The sequence below is a fragment of the Ptychodera flava genome, chromosome 22 (assembly GCF_041260155.1).
Source record: "Ptychodera flava strain L36383 chromosome 22, AS_Pfla_20210202, whole genome shotgun sequence".
In the NCBI taxonomy this organism is placed as follows: Eukaryota; Metazoa; Hemichordata; class Enteropneusta; family Ptychoderidae; genus Ptychodera; species Ptychodera flava.
In genome coordinates this window covers 16,090,369-16,114,946 of record NC_091949.1, presented here as the reverse complement: position 1 = coordinate 16,114,946, position 24,578 = coordinate 16,090,369, and the positions used below count along the sequence as shown (strand labels likewise).

Genomic DNA, 24,578 nt, shown 5'->3' with positions numbered 1-24,578 from the left:
TCTATGAGTCATTTGTATGCAAGAGTAGATGACTCGTCCTCTCTGCTTCCTGTCATTGCTTTTCTGGCGTGGGCAGATGACCCAGGATCAAAGGTCTCCCGGGGTAGTTCACCCTGTCAAAAAACAAACAAAACAATTAAGGATGTCCTTTGAATGTTGGGCTCACTGAAGTTCACAATGGCAAATTTACAAATGCCCCTTAGTATGTGTGAGTAAAGTAGCTACCAGGTGATTGCACACTTGTCTCACTGCATGCTTTTATGTCTTCTGTTATGTGTATGTTTATTGACATCGTCTGAAGTCGTAGCTCATGATAGAGAATATTTAAATTGTGACAGTCTGGCTGGGTAAACGATTTACAAGCCACATAGTTAATTTTTGCGGCTGCGTTTGCAGCATTTGTAATTAGTGTAGGGATCTGTATTCATCATCTGTATTTTGCTGTTGTTTTTTCGTCTAGACATTTTATGTAAAGATAATGCAGGCTTGCAGATTATTTAGTGAACTCGTAAGGACATTTTTATTTTTTTAGTAACATTCTGATCCCTGATTAGTACAAAAAAGAAACATGTTTGGTATATTTGGCTAGGTACTTGTCATCAATCAAACATCATAAAAAATGTTTGTATTAAATATAAATAGTCTTTGATAATTTTCAGCCACTGAAATTGTATTATATTGCATTGTAGAATCCTATTAATCTTTGTGGCCCGCAGGTTTATGGACCAAAGTTGTAAAGCAATGGTTTCGCCCAGGGCCATTGTGATCTATGGTGAATTTGGATTAGGGTGAATGCTGTGTTGTGGTTCTTTTGTGAAAACGTCAATATTGTAAAACCCCTGTAAGTAAACAGAAATTCAGTTTCACCAATCAGAAGATGACTGCAGTTTAATACAGTAATGCAAACACCCAATGGATTTGAGATTTCCATCAGGATAAGAAATGCAAAGGATAAAATCAACCCTTTCCCAGTTTGAGTGCCTAAGTCAATTTTTGTCACCTCTATATATAATGCACACAACTTTTTTCAGTTCCTGACAATTTTTTTTTTCAAATTTTCCCCAAAATTTTGATCAAGAACTGTCGCCATTGAAAAATGATGTCCTTTCGATCCAAAATTTCGTAAGAAATTATAGAAAAATTTGTAAAAGTGAGAAAACTTTTGCACAAAAATTTTGGTGGGAAAAATTACAGCATTCAAAGGGTTAATAGTGTGGTTTTAGCTTGCAAGAGCAAGTATACTGATGCAGCAAGCTTATGATTGGCGTAGTTGATTGATTTATGATTTGTATAAAAGCATCCCTGAGACAAATGGCAGCTTTGGGAATTCAGGAGATTGCAGAGGGGTCGCACGGAATATGATACACTATTTACATGTGGTTGTTTGACGGGTCAATAACATGTTTGGCTCTCTCTGCTTATAATTCTGTTCATGATACCGTACTGGTGATACAGTGATAGCTGTCTCCTCTTGTGATTCTACACCTATACACATTGGTGGTTGAATTATAGGGAAATTTGTAGGTAACTTGACTGACATAAAACAATATTTACCATTTTCTCCCTCAATAAATTTCACTTCAAAATTTGATCGTGAGCAGACTCCTTTACTCTCCTTGAAAATCCTTAAAAAGTCTTTTAAATGAATTTAGTCCTGGACAGTCCTTGGAAGTTGATAATTCAACCACGATTTTTGAAAATCACAAAATCATTGGTCATGATATCTGAAAAATATGTAAAACAATATGTTGTAAAAATTGTAGGCATTTACAGGAAAAGTTTATCGTTGTTTCTTTGCAGCTAATATTTCAACACATTTTGAAACAAAGTACATTAACTTGATTAGTGCACAGCGTTAGGTACCATCAAATGTAATGTACAGCGTTAGGTACCATCAAATGTAAAAGAATTTACAGCCATGTAAATCATAGCTTTATACCATGAATCATAAAGACTTTAGGAATATTGTGACTCTGAAAGGTTCCCTATGTCGATAGATACACTCAGTGTGACAGTTTTCGGACAGGGTCGTGAATTTCGCCCAAAGCCGTTTATAAATGACGAGCACTACGAAATCTTATTACCGTACCTTTCGAAACTTTATTGTGTTTATCCTCAAACTGTTAACATGACGGAAGTGGTATTTAGGGGGTCAAATTGCAATTTGGAATGTGATTATACAGTAGAGGCTAAATTTTGATATTTTGAAACTTCAAACCTCCGATTTTCAATTTAGATGTGTTTAGAAAACTGTTTGTAAAAATTTCGTGATAAATTAGTTACGTTTAATCCATGGACGACGCAACTATCTGTCGACGTGTATGGCGCTTAGATATCGGACATGGGCTGTCTCTGTGTGTTGCATTTGACACCTTGTATCGTACGGTGTGGCTAACTTCGCCATGTTTGGAGCGCCCGAAGTAGAAACTATCCAAAACGGGACAGCAGCGTCACCTGACTTCATATGCTGTCAAATGACTTGTAAAACGCTATCAATACAGAGTGAAGTGAGTACAACGAACAGCATGTCATTAAATGTCCGAAAACTGAGATCGTCCGAAAATTGTCACACTGAGTGTAATTACTTACACACATACAAGTACACCAGTGTACAGATTTGTTGCAGGATCGATTAACAGTATGACGCCACACAAAGCTAAATATTCAGCGAGTCTGGTAACTGTGTACAGTATTGTAAGTACCCAACACACATGAATCAGTGCCTTACTTGTATTTACTTCTTTCATCAGACAGGAAGGTGTAGTGATTATCAGTTCGTGTTCACTCTTAATTTAGAGATGTATTATGCGCACTCGCAGTAACGTTTTGACCCGTTGACCCTTTGCTGCGCGTGCGTAGAGCAGGAAGTTGATCGTACCTAAATGTCAGAGGTCAGAGCTAGCTCCGATCGCGCGGATCGCGCTAAGTTTTCTGCCTGACTGTCTACACCGTGTGTACTCCTTCGGAAGCTTCTGCTGTATACGGTAAACTTGCCGAATCAGGTCCACAGTTACAATTGATCAGGAATCAACGGTTAATAACCTCTTTACAGTGATCCCATGATAAATTTGTGGAACCAGCGCTTAATTTTTAACTTTCCTGGGAGCACGATGCAAGGCCTGCGTGGCAGGGCTGTGTGTTTTACCGGCGTTGGGGCCACAAAACGCCGGTACCCTGCGACGCAGAGCCCGCTGCCCGGACTTGTATTTCATGTTTGCATGCACGGCAGTTGTATTTCTTTTGGTGTTAAACTTCGCCATTGTACCGTCGACTGTTTGTCCCTCCCTGCCTGTTAATGTTGATCATTTCGAATATATTGCCATGGGGCTGTGTATGGCTTATAATAAATATGATGCTGCATGGAGGTAGAAACTTCTTCCGCCATCGCCACGGTGAACGTACGTTGATGCTCCGATGGACGACTGCACTCTAGTCTGCAGAGGTACGTCTCAGGTGATCGTCAAAACCTAAAGCTTCCGCAATGACCTCGGGGGCTAGGCTTCCATAACTGACATAGGTTTCTAAAACTGTATTTAATTTCCCTTCCCCTCAGTCTTTTGCTACACGCCAACGACGCCAAAGGAGTCTCGCCATGAAGCGGTTGGGAGGATCTGGACTAATGGAAGGAAACCAATGGAAGGGAATTTTAGTCAGATGTACGACACCAGGATGATAAAATTTGCCTAAATAAAATTTGCTTCATGTGCATTATAACGTTTGTCTAGTCAAGCTTATAGGCTGATTTTCAGGTTGTTTTGATTTTGCTCTTGTTTTAGGGAAAACCATTTCCTCCAAAAACCTAGTTTGAGGGTTTTCTTTCGGTTTTGTTCTTATTTTTTTATCGTCATTATATTTTTTGCACAGTGCAATGAAAGCATTTGTTCTTATTAGGTTAATATAAAAGACACATGTCAGCAGAATATCACTCATAGTTAGTTACTCAACAGGACTGTCCATGCAGCACTATAAAGTACTACAAAAACAAGACAGAGAAACATTTATTTACTGCAAGAGTATTTATTTGAAAATTATAATACTTATATTGTTATACATGTTCATGGTGTTGTGAAATATAATAAAGATACTGCAATATGATTTAGTAGTGTCTTTTTAGTGTCTTTTTTAATTCAGATCCTCAGTCATGAAAAGCAATACAAAATTACTGGAATAACAATACTGACTAAGTTCAAGGTATCTCTTGTAGAAATACCCAAACTGCAGACCTTGAAGATGCATCACCAAATTGACTAATCACAGGGCCAGGTTACTTATCCATGTGACCCCATACATATATCATCTAAAAAACAAAAACTTTGCTTGGCAACCCTAACATCAAAATGTTTTGACTCTCCAGAAGACAATTTGTTATTGTACTCTACAATATCTGACACATGCAATATTTATTTTCAAACGAGATCAAAATCCTAAATATTTATAATGGTGTATTTCCCCTCTTATCACTTAACATCGAACTCAGTTTAAGTTTGAACCCATCTAAAGTGCGGTACGTACCAATGACTTGATTCAATTCGTATACTGCCACTAGACGTAGCCGGCCCTGCGTACAACGCTGTATGTTCCTGGCGTTACACGGATGGGAGGACGTATAGCGCCGGGAACACACACTATTGTACGCAGGGCTACCACTTGACGCAGCTGAACACTTGGATGAAACTATGGACAATTGAAGGCTGTATTTTTTTCACTAAAAGAATTCCTTCGCGGGCTGTTCTATAAGTCGCCATGCATGAGATCGTTATATTCTTGGTACGTATACAAAGCTAAAACGTCGGAATTTCCAAAAATAGAAGTAGGCCGCGATGCATGTAAGGAAATGCCGAGTGTCCCCCAATGTCCCCCAAGGCGCAACGGCCATAAAATGCTGGCCTTTGTGTCCACCAATTGTTCATCGACAGTGTTGTTCACGTGGGATGAAAAAATCGGCCGAAAAGACACTGTACGATGGATTTGAATATAGCTGAATGAAATCATGGATATTCTGACAGAAACAACATGGCGGAAACCCTAGAGGATCGCTGAAAGTATTGCATAAAATCTACCGGAAATCCTAACTTTCCACCCTCGCTGGTAGCCATGACGTTAACTGAAAGTCCAAACTGTTTCTGCTTCCAAGCTTGACCCGAATATGTCTCTCCATCGCCTTTACACAAGAGCCGAAAGCACCCGGTGCGGTGTGCGTACCCTGAGAAAATCCATTTTCGTGTTGAACGGGTCGCTTATGCAAATGTAGAACTGCGCATGCGCAATGCTCCAAAATACATCTCTAAATTAAGAGTGAACACGAACGTGTAGTGATTATATTATGTGTGCATCCTTCTGACATATGTCATCTCTTCTCATTGAATTGCAGCAAGCCAGAGCTGAACAGGAAGAAGAGTACATCAGTAATACGCTACTGAAAAAGATACACGCTCTCAAGAAAGAAAAAGAGAAGCTAGCGGTGAATTATGAACAAGAAGAAGAATTTTTGACAAATGATCTGTCTCGGAAGCTAATGCAGGTTTGCAGATTCAGTCCTTCCCATCAGCTGAGACAAATAAATGTGTCACAAATAAGCATGTTCAATAGTGCTGTCAGTGAAAAAATGATATAGGTATTGCCCACTGAGCAGCCAATGATTTACCACGATGAGAGCAAACTGCCATATAATATGTTCAGTTTCTTCCATTGTCAGAATCTCGACAAGCGAAGGTTTGCTTTGCTTTTTTGTGGCAGCTTTTGTTCCACGCTATTGTTGTACGCAGTTGCAATGGCATTTTTGAAGAGAAATGATGAAATTGTGTGGAATGATGCCTGGACTGATTATCAAAATGCCATGCAAGGCTGGAGGGCTATATTTTTGCTAATATATGGTACACAATGTGCCTGTTAGGTTTTGCATCAACATGTAGTATGTACTTGTTTCTTGATATTTGCACAGTGCCTTGGTTGACATTATATGAATAGTATACCGGGGCAAGTCATCAAGTTCTCCATTTTTTCACGCTTTCAGTGACAGCTTCTGCATGGCTGTGTTTTAGGTCTTCTGTCATCATTGTGCCAAAGATGAAATGCAGGGCCATGTACAGCTGTATAGATTCGGACTTCTCCACTTGACAGCTTCTGCATGTCAATCGTTATCGGTTAATTTGCATTAATTTCAAAGAGAGGATGAAAATATGATAATTTTGGCAGTCAAAACAACCAATAGTGGGGATGACATGCATGTAGCATGTTCATATATCCCTTTTCCTGCCGAGCGCCCTTGTCCGTTATTTTGCCAAGTCAGTAGAAAACCGCCCCATAATATGTGCCTGTAAAAGATTGGCTCTCCTGCATGTTATCCTGCCAGGCATTTTGGCAGAAATCGCCCATTTTCAGGGTTGTTTTAGCCGTACTTATACGTGTTAGACTTCGATAATTTCTACATGCCCGTAGACAGGGGAAGGAGCTCAAGGGTTACTGCAGAAAAAAATTGAGGTCACCGGCTTTGTTTGCCCCTGGGAGTGCATCATTTTATTGCCGTTTCATGTTTATTTTTTCGGAAATAAACTCCTTCAGTATTACGCACATCCTTTAGGCACAAACATCACCTCACTCGTCTGTTAGTCAGAGACCCTGAGGGTCGTGCTAGGGGTGCAGCAGCACCGGCAAACCTGTCCTGTTTCCCCAGGGTAGGGTCAATTGAATACGTACCTTCAACGACTTGGCAGTGTAGCACAAAAACTACGTTTTTGCCGTTGTATTAACGACATGGCTGAGCCATTGAAGCACAGCTTCACGTAGTTTAGCCAGCTCAGTTGGGAGTTGGTTTACGAGTGTTACCGTTCATTACTGACTTAATCGAGTGGTCCTCAGTCAGGTACGGGTTTGTACCGACATGGCTTGGGCTGCAGCTAACCAGTGATAACCAGTCACTACACCCAAGTCTTCAGTTCACTTTTGCGATGCACGGGTGCAACGCAATATGCTTCCATTGTTCTAGCCATCGACGTGTCCACATGCCTGGCAGCCATATTGTACTGCTAGCTGGTTTGCATAACAAAAGCAGTCCCTGCTAAATGCAGGCGGTATCCCCGTAGCAGACTACACATTGACCTTATTGACCTTATGAATTCTCTGTACGCAAACAGCGTACGTAGTTACCAATGCGTCGGCAAGAGGATACGTTTGCCTGCAAACCAGAGCCAATACTTCGGACGATGGAATAAATAAAAAATCCAAAGCTACGTCCATTGAATGGCACGGCCAAGGCGTGAAGGACGTTACCTGGCTTGAACTTGCAGAGCTGAAGCCCAGCTTAGTACGTCGGACACCAGTTTGTAATGGTATTTCCGAGTCGTTCACATCCGTTCCATCGGAGGAACAAGTCGAGCCGTCCGTCAAAAATACGTTCTCATTTTCAGTCACGCACAACTGAATAAGTGACTTTCGTCTCGCACCATCGGCATATCTGCCAAGTCGTTTACAAGAGGTAGCCTTCTAGATTAGCATTGCCGAGTTGGTCAAGTTCGGCAGCTATCTCTATAGTGCCAGGCAGCCAAGTACGTCCAACTCCGCCAGAAAACGTCACCATGCTATCCTGCCAAGTACGCTAAAAAGCGGTAAAAAAAAACCCAGCCCCCCTCGGGTGTGGGGGACTGGCGGACAGGTTTCTGCACCTTTCCCTGTCTATCGACTCTCTGCGAACCCATTTCGAGGGAAAAGGCGTTCCTTGTCAGAAAACCTCTCCTCGGATGACCCCTAAACGCACAGGGGATAGCAAAACGTAGTGCCGTCAACTTGGCAGGAAAGGGGGTACCCAAAAAGGGTCCGATTTCCACCGGGTTGGGAGAATAACGGTCACCAGTGCTTAGATTCTGGCTACACCGAATTTCAAGCAGATTTTCACCGACTTGGCAGGAAAAGGGATAAAGATCAGAATATGCTGGTATGCTGTCATACTATAAAACATGTCTTTTTAGCTAGCATCTTTTTCGAGTCGATTTAGCTAAGTCTGTCAATTTGCTAGTTTGAGATGCCGCTAATCTAAACTTATCCCTATATTTACCATGGTTAGGATGTCGTTTGAGCTAAATTGGAAACATGCGGATTGCAATGAAAACCCCAAAACATGCAAAAACCTGAAAAAGCATGCAACTAATTCTAAGTGCATTACAGTATTTTCAACATCATGCACAGTGTACTGATTTGCCTGGAGATCTGTCTGTACCAAGGTAATATGGACATGAATAGTGTAGTGTGCACTCATTGTATTTTGAGCCCTCTGATGTCGAATGATAAAATATTCAGACCTGGCTTTTTTCAGGGCCACAAACTATTAATGGGTTCTCCAGGCATTTTACAAGGGTACTTCTTGTATACAAAAGCAATACATGGATAGCAGAAATATTGAGAGGGTTGCCAAGCCATTACCAATGTTCCGTAATCTTTGCAAAAAACCAGTGATACAGTGATATTTTATTTGTTTTGTAGCTTCGACAGGAAAAGGTGCAATTGGAACAGACGCTTGAACAAGAACAAGAATTCCAGGTTAATAAACTGATGAGGAAGATTGAAAAGTTAGAGAGTGAAACAACTGCCAAACAACAGTCACTGGAGCAGGTAAACAAATTCATAATCGCTTTTCCCCCTGTCTGCCTGTTGTCAGTACCCCAGCTGGCAGGGTGCACCAAGGGTCAAAGGTCACCGATAAACATCCCTAGATAGACAATGCAAGGTTAAAGGTTGTCGATCATTATCCCTTGATAGGTGAATTCAAGGTCAAAAGGTTACTGACAGTCCTCCCTTGATAGCTGAATACTAAGGCATACAGCTAGTACAGTGGTCGACTGTCTTTGATGCAGCTGCATACTGTAATTAACCAATTGTGTTTTCTGAAGAATTTGCTGGTACAGAAAGATTATGGAGCCCAGAAGAAATTTTCCAGTGCAGAATGTGTTCAGAAGGGCTCTCATTTTGTGTTGCCTTTATTTCTTGATGTGAAATGAAAATAGAAGAGAAAGATACCAGTTTTGTGCAAATTTTGATGAATTTTAACTGTGAAAACAAGCTCTCCTTTGTAATGAATAGAATGTCCGTTGCCAAAGTGTCACTGTCAACATTGACCTTAGCCAGTTCATGGAGGCCCTTTTCAATTAACCCTGAACTCTTCTCAAGGGAGAAACAAGTCCATCAGTTTGTGAGTTAAGCTCTGAAAAATGTCTTCTCAACACCATTGAGCTCTGAAAAATACCTTCTTAATACTTTACCCAAAATAGATTGATGCCAATTTCTTATTAAGTTAATGTTTCAGTTATGTAGCCTATGCTTTGAATGATTGACTCTGCACAGCGTTTTACATCCTGTTGCATACTACACTTTGCATTGCAATTTCTCACCATACCCGCAGTGTGGACACAGATACAATAAGTAAACAGACAGATGAAAAGTATAGAAACTTTTATTCAAGTCAGTGGGTGAAACCTGGAGTACAAATTGACCCCAGTACAATCAAAACTGTGTGCATTAATAAATGTACAACAAAATATCTATATTTCTGTGCATTCTTTTATCCTCATGTACCTTTTTGTACCATTATAATATGATTTCTTCAGCTTCTGTTTTCCGTAGAACACTGCAGCAGTCAGAGTGTGATGTTTTACCTTCGAGTTGGCCTACTGTTCACTGTCCCCGTAGTGTTTTGCAGTTTCTCATCTGGATGTAAACTTGTTTCACATCAATCATGCAGTTGATTGCCTCACATTGGTAATTTATTTTTTGAAAAGTAATAGATCTGTTTTTGTCTGTTTTTGACTCCTTTGAAGCCTGGCATTATTCAACATACGATGAGATGAGTAAAAGAGCGTTTGTCATACACTGCACAGTGATAGGGACTAATTTCCAACAAACACTGCAATTCAGGACTTAATTTTCATCTGTTTTTGTGCTGTTCTGTATGTTTTATTGTTCACATATATCATAGGTGACACGTGCAATTATGCTTTCATGTTTTGCTGTCCGCGAGTCCTTGAGTTCAACTGTGTAATTAGAGCTGCTCAAAATTCCTCCTACAAGCCAAGCGATTAAAGTGCCACTCACTGAAAGCTATATCCAATAAGTCAATATTTTTGCTGCCCCTGCAGATATATGTCCTTAGTTTTGATGCCAGTTTCAGAGTGTATGGAAGAATTCGTGATTTTGGTTTAGCTTTTGATCAAAGGTGAAATTCACCGTGCATATTCAATTGTTGATTTCGATTATTTACAATTAAATATACATAATGTAGCTTGGACACTGTAAGCGATTTCAGGGCAGCGAATTCAGATCCTTTGGACTTGCCAGCTGTGCAAAGGATTAATTCTGTTCATATATCTGAGAAAATCAATTATTTCATCGGCACAGTGTGAAATGAAACCTTCGCCTGTGTATGTAGGATGTGGTATAGTCTGTAATGCAAAACAGCATTGTTGAAGGACCGGCAGCTGTAACTAGTGTTGATTTTTACAGTTTTTTGTCTGTATGTCAACTGCAAGTTCTTGTTCTACTCCCCAAATCATGCTGAAGCAACTGTTTAGCTTGCCAACACTGCGTCTGTAGGTGTGAAATACACTGTTATTGTTTAGATTTGAATTCTAGTCTGGACCAGAATTCACTTGTCAAGGAAAACAATGCCGTTTACACGTTACAGGCTGAGTTGACAAGCTGAATACCTTGTATCTTAACATGCTATGGGGATTAAAGGCAATATGCCCATATGGTCAAAGGGGCGTTCCTTGGTATTCAAAATGCCCATGTGAGGTTGCTGTTTTTAAAAAGTGGCCACCCGCTTAAAATCTATGATTGGTTAGATTTTCTTTCCATGGTAAAATTGTGGCAAAATTGAACAGGTGACAGTATACCTTTAAAATAAGAAACTGTTGTTGACATTAAAAAACAACAATAGGTAAGAAATCATCAAAAGTTACAGTTCAGGTCCTTTAAAAATTAATGGATAACCTGTTTGCCACCAAACGTTTTTGTACACTTGAGTTGGTATTGTTATGGCAGTTCATGGATCTCTAAAGGGAAGAGGACAAATGGAATTGTGTTCCTTGGCAAACTTTGACCTAGGTCACTCAATACAATCCTTTTTTTTTCCACAATGGCATCGAATCTCTTCAGAGAGATGGATAGAAGGCTGTAATAAATGCTGTGGAGTAAATATCAAACAGGAACAGTAGCATAATTTACCAGCAAGGCCTTACAAACAAACTAAGGTTTGTTTGCCATATATCTCAGATCAATATAAATTTCAGTCGCCAAAGGTGTAAACATGTAGGTGGCATGTACGACCTTGTAGTTTCATCATTCCTGCAGATCCTGTTGCTGATTAATTAAATCAATAGTTTTGAATAACAAAGATGGCTGTACTGTGTGACCTTACAGTGAAGGTCACTTTATCTTTTATTGCCTTTGTTTGGAGTGATTGTAAGTCTGTGTGGACTGTTCTGTTGTTTGTTGCCAAACATAAACCCATCCCATAGTATAGCAGTCAAACACAACACACTCACCCTTTGAAGACTAAAGTCAATTTTTGTCGCCTTTAAAAACTTGTACCCTGATCAATTTTTTTCAAATTTTTGCCAAAATTTTGATAAAAAACTGTAGCCAACAAAATATGATGTCCATTTGGTCCAAAAATATCACAAATAGTACAGAAAAATTCATAAAAATTGTAAAATGTACTAAAATTTTGGTAGGAGTAGAGGTAGACAGGCTGTCTATGGTTGTACTATCATATGCCTGGCCAAATTTATCATAAAAGCAAGTCTGATTATGAGGATTGAGATCGTATTCTGTGTGCATGGAATATACCAGTACCGGTATATTTGGTGTCTTCATTGTTATACCTCAGTGTGAACCATACATCCTTGGCCTATGATTTTGTGTGGGAGGAAACTGACTTCACTCAGTATTGCAGGCTTTGTCCTTGTCAACAGCATGCAGTATCTGCAAATTGTCCTTATAGTTTAGTTTATCCTTGAGTGTCAGCTCTTATTAGACTGAGAACAAGGTATTCTGATAAAAAGTTTAAAGTAGAATACGCCTTCAGGACTGATATTTGGACTTGTAAATTTTTACAATATTTCTTCTGTTATAAATACAATTTGCAGGGCATCATTTAAAGCTCTTGGAGTAAGAAACATTTTCACCGTTTTAGATTTCTTAAAATCAAAAATCTACACTTCCACACACGGTTATTACAAGAATGGCGGCCATTTTGAATTTCAAATATTAGCAATGTTACGTTAGTGTTTTCTCTATTAGCAATGTTACGTTAGTGTTTTCTCTATTACCAAAATTTGCAATATGACTTGCGATTTTTATCCTTGATTTGGTAAGGGAATGGTTGAAAGTTTCAATATGGAAAGTTTGAGCAAAAGTTTAAATCTTTCACTTTCGAGGCACATAGTATCTTACAGCAGGTGTACGAGTAATTCGCACACCAAATTAGGTAGTTACCCGGCAACTTGACCGAGCACTTTGCTATATGACCTGGCATTTACCTAAACAAGAGTCAGTTTACTGTTGTACTCCTGACTGATAAGGAGTCCACCAAAGTCAACAGGCAGCTCCTCCACTGAGTATACTGATATGCCTTAGTATACTAGAATCAACCATTTCCAGTAGCACCCAGTTCATTGGAGAGTTGCATAAAATATTGAAGAGGGTAAAACAATTTGTTGTAGGTACTACTCATGCGTCAAGTATAATTAATGACACCTATGACAGACAGGAAATTATTTTGAAAGCAGAAAGATTGACTCTACGAGGAAAATATTTTATAGTTATGCAGGTGAACTAGTCAAAGTCAAACTCAACTGCAAGCATGAAAAATAACCAGTTACTTACTTCAAATGCTGCATACATTCACATTATTAGAGAATTTGATTTATTGTAAATAAAGAGATGAGTAATGGTCATCAGCTTTATCAGTTAGCACACGCTTCATTTGATGTTAGGAATATTTTGTGACTTTCAACATGCCTTCAATAATAATGTAATGTACATTCTGAACAAAAATAGATATTTTTATGACTTGATTTATGACAAATAAAACTAAAGGAAGTCACGCAAACCAGTGTGTTTTCTCTGCGTGTTCACTGAAGGGGGCAATTTCTGCCCCATTCATCAAAATTAGGGGCAGACTTGACATTTTAGGGGGGCAGTATATTTTAATGCTTACTAATGATATTAATACAACATATCCTACATGTATAAAAACATGAACATAAAATGGCACTAGTATCCATGGAGACTGAACCACAACTATGTCCTTGGCTGTTCGTTTTGATGCGTACACTCCATGTTATGCATGTCACCAAAGTTGACTGACAGGTGATATTTTGTCTTTTCCGAGGAAGTATTCTGACCAGAAACAACAGCAAATTCACAAGTCACTACACTATGCGCTTGGGTCACCATCATATGGGGGTATTTGCGTCTTGTGTTTTGTGTGCGATTTTCGCGCAGTCAGTAACTTTTAAAGGGCAGAAAATGGCTGGAAATGCGCAATTTGTGCAATCACACAGTTGACAGAAAACCCTGGTAAACTGATAATCAAGTTACAAAAAGCGTTTTTGTTGATGTCGCCATGAATAAATCATAGCAATCAGACATGCCGTGTTATCATTCATTTGCGTAGGGAGACTGTTGCAATAATAATGCACGATTCTCAGTTCCTTAGGCTACACTGAACACAGTTTACCATACTGGTGTTCGTGAAAGTAATGCTTCAGTCATCATTGATAGTCATGATGTCAAGGCAGTTTGAACTGACCAGTTTGTTGTTTCACATCCAGAAAATTCATCCGTTAAAAAGCTGCAATATGTGGCTATTCTGTTTGTCAGCGGTCTGAGCTTTCTGCCGCTCAGTCCTTCAAAATAAGTGTTACTGTCTACTCATATTCATTTTCCACAGATCAAATAAAAATGCAATTTGTGTCCTTGTCCCCAGTTTGACCTACTTTGAAAGTAATTTGATATAGGTGTTTTACAGATATTTGTTTTCTGAATATCTGCTCTGAATCATTTGGAATCTTGAATTATTCACAAACTCTCCAATGAAAACAACCCATTCAGTTTGTAAAAATATGCTTTGGGCAAGGTTATTCATTCTAAAAGTATTTTTTCAGTGACTGCCAATTGTGTCAATACTCAATTTTATGTGATGGATTTATGAAAAAATTGATTTGTAAGATTATCCTGAACAGGAAAGTAAATGAATTAAAGTAATTAAAATAGTTCACTGTATGAGGGCCTTAGCTCTTTCTACAACAGGGATTAAGTATAAGGATGTTTTCTTGCTGTTACTAGGTGTTTGTTTGTGTGGAAGTAAAGAAAGGTGAAGGTCTTCCTTGACATTTTTCATCGATATTTCTGGAAATGTTGTAAGGATTCCAATTAATTGCACATTCCATGCTGATATCTCCGAGTATGTTCATACAAGTAGTACCGTTGATCCGGACATTTCCTTTCATAACTGCCATGACACAAAAAGATGGCATGTACAGTACATGTATGTTAAATATCAAGTGGCTGAAAGTTTTGATGACTTTTTTCACTAATTTTGTTTTTGAAGCTTTTTCACTATTCACAGTGTTGAGCTCATCAACTTGGCCTGTACACGTGTAGACTGCAATGTTGAATTTGTTATTACGTATTGACCAGTGAATTCTAGTCCAGAGTAGAATTCAAAATGTAAACAATAACAGTGCTTTTTACATGTATAGCTGCTGTATTATCGAGCTAAATAGTTGTTCCAACATGCTTTTGGAGTAACAAGAACTTACCATTGACATGCAAAACAAAAATATTGAAAAATTATCAAAGGTACAGCTACTGGTCCTTTTATATTGTGTATTGTCTATTGTGATAAAATGAACCAGAATCTGCAAATAATTGAAGAAAGTACGGTAAATCAACAGCCAGGCTTACTAAAGGAATTATTGTAATGAGAACATTTTGATGCATCGTCAACACAAAAGTCACAAAATTTAAGTTTTATTAGTAAGATGTACACAACCATTGTCTTTCTAATTTAAGAGTTATTGAAAAACACACATGGCACATTTTAGTGATTGTTCCATTTCACAATAATTGGCACCATTCACAGGTTTTCTGAAGATGGTGTAAGACCAACCGAATTCCCTGTGTTCCAAATCAAGGCATGTTTGGTAATCCATCTGTTTCCAGGGTAGTTGAAATCACAGTTACACTACCCAAGTGGGGATAGAATAACTGTCATTCAAATTCACTAATGTGATTTACACAGCCTTGGCAGTATCATTTCAAACCAATAAGTCAGACAGCGATAAAAACAGGGTGTGGAAATCCTAGCTTCCCACCCTCTATGTACAAATACTGTATTCACATACAGGTGCCTCTTTTACAAAATACAATTATAGTAATCGTATTTTCAGGGTTGTCATACTGGATCTTGACTACATGTATCTTATCTTGTCCCAGGGCGAATTAGGTCAAAGGGTCAGTATAACCTACATATAGAGTCAGAAGTGTTATTATAGGCCAGGGCCTGGGGTATAGATGTGATACGCATCTTTCAGTGTTGTTCTTGTTTCATATGTCTCTAGTTTCTGTTGAATATATTCTGTATGGATATTGTATTACTCAGTGTCCTCAAATGATACTTTCATACCCCCTGAGTGACATCCTATGTACCAGTATTTAGATGAGACAAACTACATGTACATGTATTTCCACCAACGGTATCTTGCATCAAAATTTCAATGAATATGCTGTTACCTTGTAATCTGTTTCCAACTTTGTTTTGTCTTGGTGATAACAATTCCAGCACCATTCATGAGAAGTAATACAACCCTAAAGCAGATCTAATTTTGTCAAAAACAATCATGGCAGATGCCTTGCTTTCATTTAATGCTCAAATGTTGCAGTTTTGTACCTTCTGATAAGTCAGTACAGTATGATGTAGGTCATTTCCTGTAGATGTTGCCAATCTCCCAGCACCTCTGCATGTTAATCCCCTGTTAATCCGTCCATCAATTACCTATATTTTAGTAATGTCCTATCTTCCATGGCATAAGGAAAATCCTGTTTACATGCCGTTTGGGAAATGTTATCTCGAAAGATAAAATGACTCAGATAGGAATGAAAAAAGAAAATTATATGTTTTATCTTGCAAATTCATCATTTGATATCTCTCTTCTGGTGTAATAGGTCCAATGCACGGACAAACAACAACATTATAATATCAAGATGTAGCATTCAAAAGATGGGAGCTAGTAATTGTAGGAGAATGTACAGACACTGACAAGGTGATTTCAGTTCATAGTGGAAACAAGTACACTAGCAATATGAATACAACCAAGTGTATGTTTTAAACAAATAAGTATTTTGCCTCTGACTGTTAAGATAAACATATCAAGTCAACAGCATTGTTTTGTCATGATTGAAAATGAGCGGTATACAAATGAATTGACTTAGAGAAGGACCTCAAAGTCAATTGTGTAGTCCACATGGCTTGGTTAAGTCAGCGTAGCATAGTCTTACCGAAAGAGGGTCCCTGCCCGAGGAAACACCCTTGGCTAGCCAAGTTACTCAAACTCAGCAAAACAATGAAAAAAGAGGCTGTTGAAGACATTAGGCCCATTTTTCAGAGTAATTCACAGTTTTATGGGTAACCTTTGCCCTGAGCTTTCACTCTCAGAGCTTTAAAGTTTACCCTCCAGGGGGTGCTTGAACTAATTGCAGAGAGTTGTTGTTGAGTTGTTCATGAGTAAATACAAGTGCTTTTGTACTTACTCTGTAGTTGGTATACTACATTTCCTTCAACTGTGTGTACGAATCATAGAAAAGCAGTCACTTCACTCAGTTACTAACTCTGGAATCTTACTATGACATCAGATGATGTCAGGTTGTATTGTAATGATATTATAGTAAAAATTAGAGTATCATTACAGAAGTTTACTCTCAGCTTCATCACATAATGTTAGATTGTATGGTATCAGAATGGAAAATAGATCAATGCTATGGTTGAAACAAATGTATTTGGCACATGGTTGTCCCTATCAGGACTTGGCTGATTGTCAAGGTAAAAACCAATGAATGTGCAGTCAGGGTCTGGTTTGATACTAGCACTGCATTCCGTAGTTTGAACACCCAGATGCTTCAGTGAGGAAGCAAGGCTTTAGCTTTTCTGTGGGGATTCATGGATGTCAGCATTGAGATCTTACCGGTATGCAGTTGAATATTTCATCATCATATGATACGTGACAGTACCATCATTGGGTAGCAGATACCAAAAACGAAGAAATGGATGGTATTTTTGTCATCTGTGCACTAAAGCTTTCAACAGCATATGCAGAAGACAGATGACTCTAGAGGCTTGACCTTTGCCCTTGAGATCAGTCTCTAAGCAATCTGCACTCCCACTCATGAGAACACTTTTTGTTGACGATATATTACAATTGTATGACAATTGAAGGCTGCAAGTGACAGGATATATCTTAGAGAAAAATATGCATAAAATATATGTAACAACCATAAAATGTACTGTTGTGAATGTGTTTAAATTTTTTCATTTTTGATTTTACAAATGCTGTCTATGCTAGTATTGCTTCAAACATGCATACCGGTACACAGCTTGTAAGTAATTGTTATAATCAGGGATGAGCTAATCACTAGCAAAAGCTCATTTGCTAGTACTACAGGTTTTTATGACTGTGGCAGTAGTTCTTTTCATCAACAAGCCCTGCAGACTAGTGAATCATTCAGTGGGATAAATAAGATGATGACAAGCTTGTAGCTGGAGGAAACTTACATGTAGGCTGGGTAGTGATCTTTATTTGCTACCAATTCATGGGGTAGTGGATCTGAAAATGATTTGCCCAATTCTGTCATTCCACTGGAGTCCTGCTGTCACTTTTCATCCCTGCTGAACTGCAAGGCGTTTTCATTGACTTTGAGAATCGTTTTCCGTGACATGAGTGAATTTCTGTGATTTTTTACAGCTAAGGAGAGAGAAAGTCGATCTGGAGAACACGCTTGAACAAGAACAGGAGTCGCTGGTCAACAGGTTATGGAAGAGAATGGACAGGCTTGAAGCAGAAAAAAGGTAAAAATAAATCATTTGTGGTGTTCAATTTGTGTGATTTTACAAATATTGAAAATTGTAAATGTTTTTCCTTGCGTGACTTTAATGCAAGGGACAAGAGCGGTAAGATTTTATGTGTGTACTTGGTGTACGGTATGGCTACTTTTTGTTCTAATTTGCCCAGAGCACTGTGAAATACAGTGTTCAAGGTACTGATAGATTTATAGGCGTATTATAATATGCATGGACATCTCGACAAATGATATATTCTGGGTGTAGGCGTTGATGTCAGATTAATACACATCAAAACTCAGAGCAGAGTAGCATTAAACTCAGACAATTGACAAGGTGTTGTTAGGTAATATCCGTGATTTTCACTTCTCATCACAAAAATACTGAAAAGTTATCAATAATATGCTCTTCTTTTAGCTTTGGAATTGATAATTGGACAATTGTTTGAATATTACTGATTCTTTTGTCTTGTTCTGTAATCCATATTTGTCAAATGTGGTTTTCTCCTGAAAACTATGGGCACACCGTCTGCCCAGTATCTCCACAACTGGTATGCATAACTAGTGAGTCAGCCTTCACTGATCAGGGTGGAAAAAAACATGTCACAAATTCATTGTTAATCCTGAAGTTAGTTTGAATCAATAGGGCAATTTCTGTGCCATGAAAAGGCCAATATGCTTGTTTATTAAATTACTTCCAAAGATGGTGTTAGAGGTAGATATACCGGTATGTTATGCTAATATCTGGGAATAATTAGTTTGGCTGGAAAGTCTGGAATAGTGGATTGTCATCATTCGACATCTCAAATCAGCTGTCACACATCCAGTTCTAGAGAGGTGTAAAAACAATCTGTGTGTGCAATTTAAATGATTGTAATCAAATTCAGTCATCAAGATATTCTTCAAGTAGTGGTATGTGTGTATGGCATTCCAAGTCCTACTATCCTGACTGGTCCTTTTGAACAAATGTTGATTTTCAATCGATATTCAATCTCCTCATATTGTCTTCCTCCCCTGATTGCAAGCATCTTTTGATAGTTTTGCCCAGTCAATTCTCTAGCATTTTACGCGAAAAATATCACCTTTGTGGAAATCCTTGGTCTGGAGTGAGTACCCAAATAGTGTAATACTGCATTGCGTGAGATGACTTAAGTTTTATACATACAGTATAAGGATTCAGTCTGCTAGTATGAGTAATTGCAGTAACTGCAGTGTTTACCAACATCAGAATGCAATGTGCTACCACTGACTGTTTGTCTCTCACTCTTAGGTAAAGGCGATGGTGTTAATACTTTGTCAGTTTTTTCTGCTGAGGTGAAGAAATGATTAGAAAAAAAAACTTTCAAACAAACATTCACCTGTGTCATTCAATCTTTCAAGTACCTAGCTTACTTGTAAATTGTGTAAATATTAGTAGTTGTTGTATTTTTGCATTTTGAAATCTGTGTTACCAACCATCCTACTTCCTTATGCAGCCCTGTTATATGTGGTGAATAGTGCAAAAACTTAAAATTGCCGTACATGTACCTGTACCTGTTGACAAATATTTGAATCTGGTGTAGTATCATCATCTCGGTGTGTCACAGGAATGGTTAGATGACAAGAATTCAATATTGCTGCCAATTTCTGTAGTAAGTCAAAATTTTGTTCTTGCTGGTTAGATGATAATCAATATCATGTTTATCAATGCAGGTACCGTAGTCTACAGTGTAGAAAACCGTGACAAGTTGTGGAGATTTTGATGAGGGCAGGTTTCCAAGAATCATTCCTTTGTTATTGGCATTATATATCTGATTTACGCTTGCAGGATGTTACAAGAAAAGCTGGATCAGCCTGTCTCTGGTCCTCCATCACCAAGGGAGATCAAGAATGGAGACAGCGAAAATCTAACAATCTACGTACAACAACTCCGCAATGAGGTCCACCTACTCAAAAAGAAAATGGAAGATTCTCAAGCAGAACGTGAGTATCTTACGGAACTTCAACAACTTGAAGCAGTGTTTTGTCCAGGATGTAAGATTGCATGAATACCCACATATTGCATCAAAATCCCTCTTTAAGGTAGTATGCGCCTCAAACTCGAAAGTGAATGACTTAAACGCTTGCTCAAACTTTCCACAAAAAAGACTTTCAGGCCATACTCTTACCAAATCAAAAATAAAATCAGAGGTCACCGTCCAAATTTTGGTACTAGAGAACTAAATTACCTGATATTTACTGATATTTGAAATTCAAAATGGCTGCCATCACAGAGTTAACTCTATGTGGAAAAATAAAATTTGCAATTGTCGAAAAACTAAATGCGCGAAAATATTTCTTACTCCAAGAGCTTTAACCCTTTCACCCCCAGTTCCCTGTATACAGGTCCAACTTTACCATAGAAAACAATGGATTTGGGACAAACCATGGTGGTGAAAGGGTTAAAATGAGCCCCACAAGTGGTAGATCAGAAAAGAACTGTAAATGTATGGGAATTTGAATATCTGTCCCCAAGGCGCATTCTACCTTAAACAATCACAAACGTAAGATGCCACCCTTCTGCACTGAAGTTCGAGATAACGATTCACACAGAGTATTTATAGTAGCATTCCACTTCGTGATTACTGTCTATGATGTAACATCATACTGTTCATGTTATCCACTATCTGTAACCACAGTAAAGTGATACAAGCTTCCTATCTGCAGAAGGATGAGGTAAAGCTGAAAGACTGTCCTTTATTTGATATTTGATGAATGCTATAACCTTAACTTGCTGGCGCAGAAAATATCTAAATTTGTCTAACTTAATTTGCATAATTTATTATAGTCCCTCAATCAGAACCAAATCCTCCCACATATTTTCAAAGAGATGGGGACATTCCCTCTTGTGATACTTGTAGAAATCTGGAGAAAAACTCTTAACTCTTGGGCTTTTTCAAAAAGGTGATGTAGCATCAGAAATGAACCTCAAAAATGAAGTATTACAGGCTACTTATATCTAAGTGCAGATTTCCACCATGCATGCACATTAACTCTTTGAGCGCCAAAGTCAATTTTTGTCGCCTTCATAAAATATATCCTAGTCAACATTTTTTCAGATTTTCGCCAAAATTTTGATATAAAACTATAGCCCATGTAATGTAATGTTCATTATTTCCAAAATTGTCAAAACAATTTGGAAAAAATTCACAAAAATTGGTAAAATGTTGCACTAAAATTTTGGTGGGAAAAATTACAGCACTCGAAGGGTTGATTTGGCTCTCAGTGTGGGAAGATATTCCAACTGCCATGCACATGCAATTGTTGTGTCAAAGTTTTTGAAAAGTTAGAAAAATAATTTAAATATCGTAGAATGGGTCATTTCAAAGATACTGTTATTGTTGGATGTTTTGCAATGCCTATCATCAAAATTGCAGAGGTAAGTTTGATGTGACATCACATCTGAGTAGGCGATAATTCATTGTTGTGGAAATGAAACAAGCATCTGATTCGTTGATGTACACCTGACATCGACCAGCACTGCTGGGCCTCAATATGAGATTTAATGAAATTTTAATTTATTGATTTCATCACACAAATAGTGCACATAATTACTGCAAAAAGATGGTAATGTTCACATAACTAGACGTTTTGTCTGTAAGATCTCTGAGCTGCAAATGGTAGTAGCTATAGTCATATTTTTAGACACAAGTAAAATACCATACCGACAAATAAATAATTAATGAAAATAAATGTACAATTTAATTTAAATAATTTATATGTAATATTGTAAAACACATAATATTCAAATGTATTGTAGATGAAACAAAATAATAGGTTTTAAATAGAGACTGAGTAAGTATAATAGAGAGTTAGAAAACAGCTATAATGAGAAGCTAATTAGACTTGAACTTCCTGAAGGCAGTTTGTGAAAGTTCATGTACAGTATGTTTAACCCTTAACCCGCTAACTACGAGTTTACACGTATTGTGTTACATTCAGCGATACGCTAAGTACGAGTTTACACGTATAACTGTCATGTCTAAAAATAAACACGTTAAAGTGACGATTTCGTGTGTCACGTCATCATTAAATGTGGTGTAATCGTGGTATGTCATTGAAAGATGTGTGGTATGTATGCAAATAACTGTATACGTCACTTCATGGGAATTTCCCAGGGCGGGAAACGTACAAAGAACGTCGTACTGAATATTCATTCCATGAACAATGGCTGAACAAACTTTGAGAAATGTCAGAGATCAAGAGGTCAACGGTCGAATCCATTTTCCAAATCCTGAGTGGCAAGCTGTCTGGGACGAAATATTCGCCGATACTGACTCCGAAGATGAGTTTGATGGCCCTCATTTCGACGAGATTGAGTTCGATGACATTCCAAACGACGACATCGAATGGATGATGGTCAACGACAGCAGTGACGAAGACGATGCCAATGACGTCGCGCTAGGTTGGTCGAGCGATATTTGTCTGCCCGAGGACTTTGTCGTGCCGCCGTTCACTGGCAGTCCAGGCCTGAAAGTTCGCCTCCCAGATAATGCTTCGCCTCTTCATTTTCTTCAGCTGTTTATATCTGACGAAGATATTGAGAATTTAGTGCGTGAGACGAACAGATACGCCAATTCTTACATCGAGGCGAACGGTGAAAACTTGAAGCCGCACGCAAGAGCCCGGAAGTGGAAGGATGTAAACAATGATGAAATGAAACTGTTCCTCGGTATGTCGGTTGCGATGTCGCTGGTCCACAAGCCAGATATCGATGATTATTGGAGTGTCAATTCCATCATAGACACTCCTTTTTTCAGAAATCTGATGCCGCGAGACCGTTTCAAGTTGATTCTTACATTCTTTCACATCAACGATAATAACAACTACGTTCGTCGCGGGAACCAGGGGTATGACCCATTGTTCAAGATCAGACCGTTCTTCGATGCTGTCACAGCCCGTTTTCGCTCCGTGTATAAACCCGAGCAACATCTCAGTTTAGATGAAGGCATGGTTCCATGGAGGGGCAACATCTCCTTTCGTCAATACATCCCTAATAAACCCGATCGCTTTGGCCTGAAAGCATACCAAATCAACGAGTCGTCGAGTGGTTACACTTCCGTGTTCGACATCTACACCGGAGGCGAGTATGACCCCAATCAAGACGGTGATGACGACGAAGCTTTGAAAGGCCACACTTACAACGTAGTGATGGGTTTGATGCGAAAGGGAGGATACCTGAACCAAGGCCACAAATTGTACATGGACAACTACTACAACAGTCCTGAACTTTCTGCCACTCTCAAAAGTGAGGATACCATCGTAGTTGGTACTATAAGGTCCAACAGGAGCGAAATGCCATCTGCTCTCAAACAGAAAGTCAAGAGAGGGAAAGCTGTGTACAGGTGTCGTGACGGTGTAGCTGTGATGAAGTGGCATGATAAACGTGAAGTCACCATGATATCCACAGCTGACAGACCAAAGTGGCGTCTTAGTATGTCAAAGACCGGTGACCTGGTGGTGAAGCCTTCCGCAGTTGTTGATTACAACAAACACATGGGTGGAACAGACCAGGCTGATCAGATGGTGAGATCCTACTCTATGCACAGGCGTCGAGCAAAGTGGTATGTGAAGCTCTTCTTCCACCTCCTGGCATTGGCAATCACCAATGCATATATCATCTATCAAAAGTATGGAGATGATAGGAAGATGAAGCATTCCAAGTTCCGACTTCAGATCATCCAGGAACTTGTTGCCACAGCCACTGATGCTCCGACCCCTGCCCCCAAGGGAAGACGATCTGTTGGTCAACCACTGAGACGTCTGGATGAACGGCATTTTCCATCGCCTATTCCACCCAGACCTGGCTGCAAGAAGCAACACCCTCTCCGCCAGTGTGTAGTTCACCGTGACTACTACAGAAAGCATGAAGATGGAAAACGTCCACCAGAAACCCGTCTGTGGTGTAGGAAGTGTGAAGTTGCGCTGTGTGTCCATCCATGTTTTGAAATCTATCATTCTCGTCGCAACTATGAAGATGTCAACCCAGCTGCATAAATTTTCACACTAGGACACTGTGTATGTGTTTGTGTATGTATGTGTGTATGTTTATGTGGATATAAAGTTGTGTTCACTTGAGTAAAATAATCAACATGTAAGATTCTTTGGAATATCAGAAGTATTTTTACTGGTCGGTTTGTTATTCAATTTACACCTTGAGTGAAATTTCAACTTTTATGATGGACTTCAAAATATGGATTGCATCTTTACTGGTCAGTTTGTTATTCAATTTACACCTTATGTAAAATTTCAACTGTCATGATAGATTTCAAAATATGTATGGTATCTTTACTGGTCAGATTGTTATTCAATTTACACCTCATGTAAATTTTCAACTTTTATGATAGATTTCATAACATGGATGGTATCTTTACTGGTCAGTTTGTTATTCAATTTACACCTTGTGTAAAATTTCAACCTTCATGATAGATTTCAAAACATGGATGGTATCTTTA

The 24,578-nt window shown here is 38.7% G+C and overlaps 1 protein-coding gene across 2 annotated transcripts in view; it reads left to right on the top strand.

Annotated features, from left to right (window-relative positions):
- LOC139122799 (coiled-coil domain-containing protein 6-like) overlaps positions 1–24,578 on the top strand; it is a 48,302-nt gene that overhangs the window by 8,087 nt on the left and 15,637 nt on the right. For both annotated transcript variants that reach the window (XM_070688535.1, XM_070688534.1), the window contains exons 2-5: positions 5,372–5,521; positions 8,476–8,604; positions 18,012–18,115; positions 19,913–20,067. In XM_070688535.1, the coding sequence (XP_070544636.1) occupies positions 5,372–5,521; positions 8,476–8,604; positions 18,012–18,115; positions 19,913–20,067 (538 nt within the window). The remainder of the gene's footprint in view (positions 1–5,371; positions 5,522–8,475; positions 8,605–18,011; positions 18,116–19,912; positions 20,068–24,578) is intronic.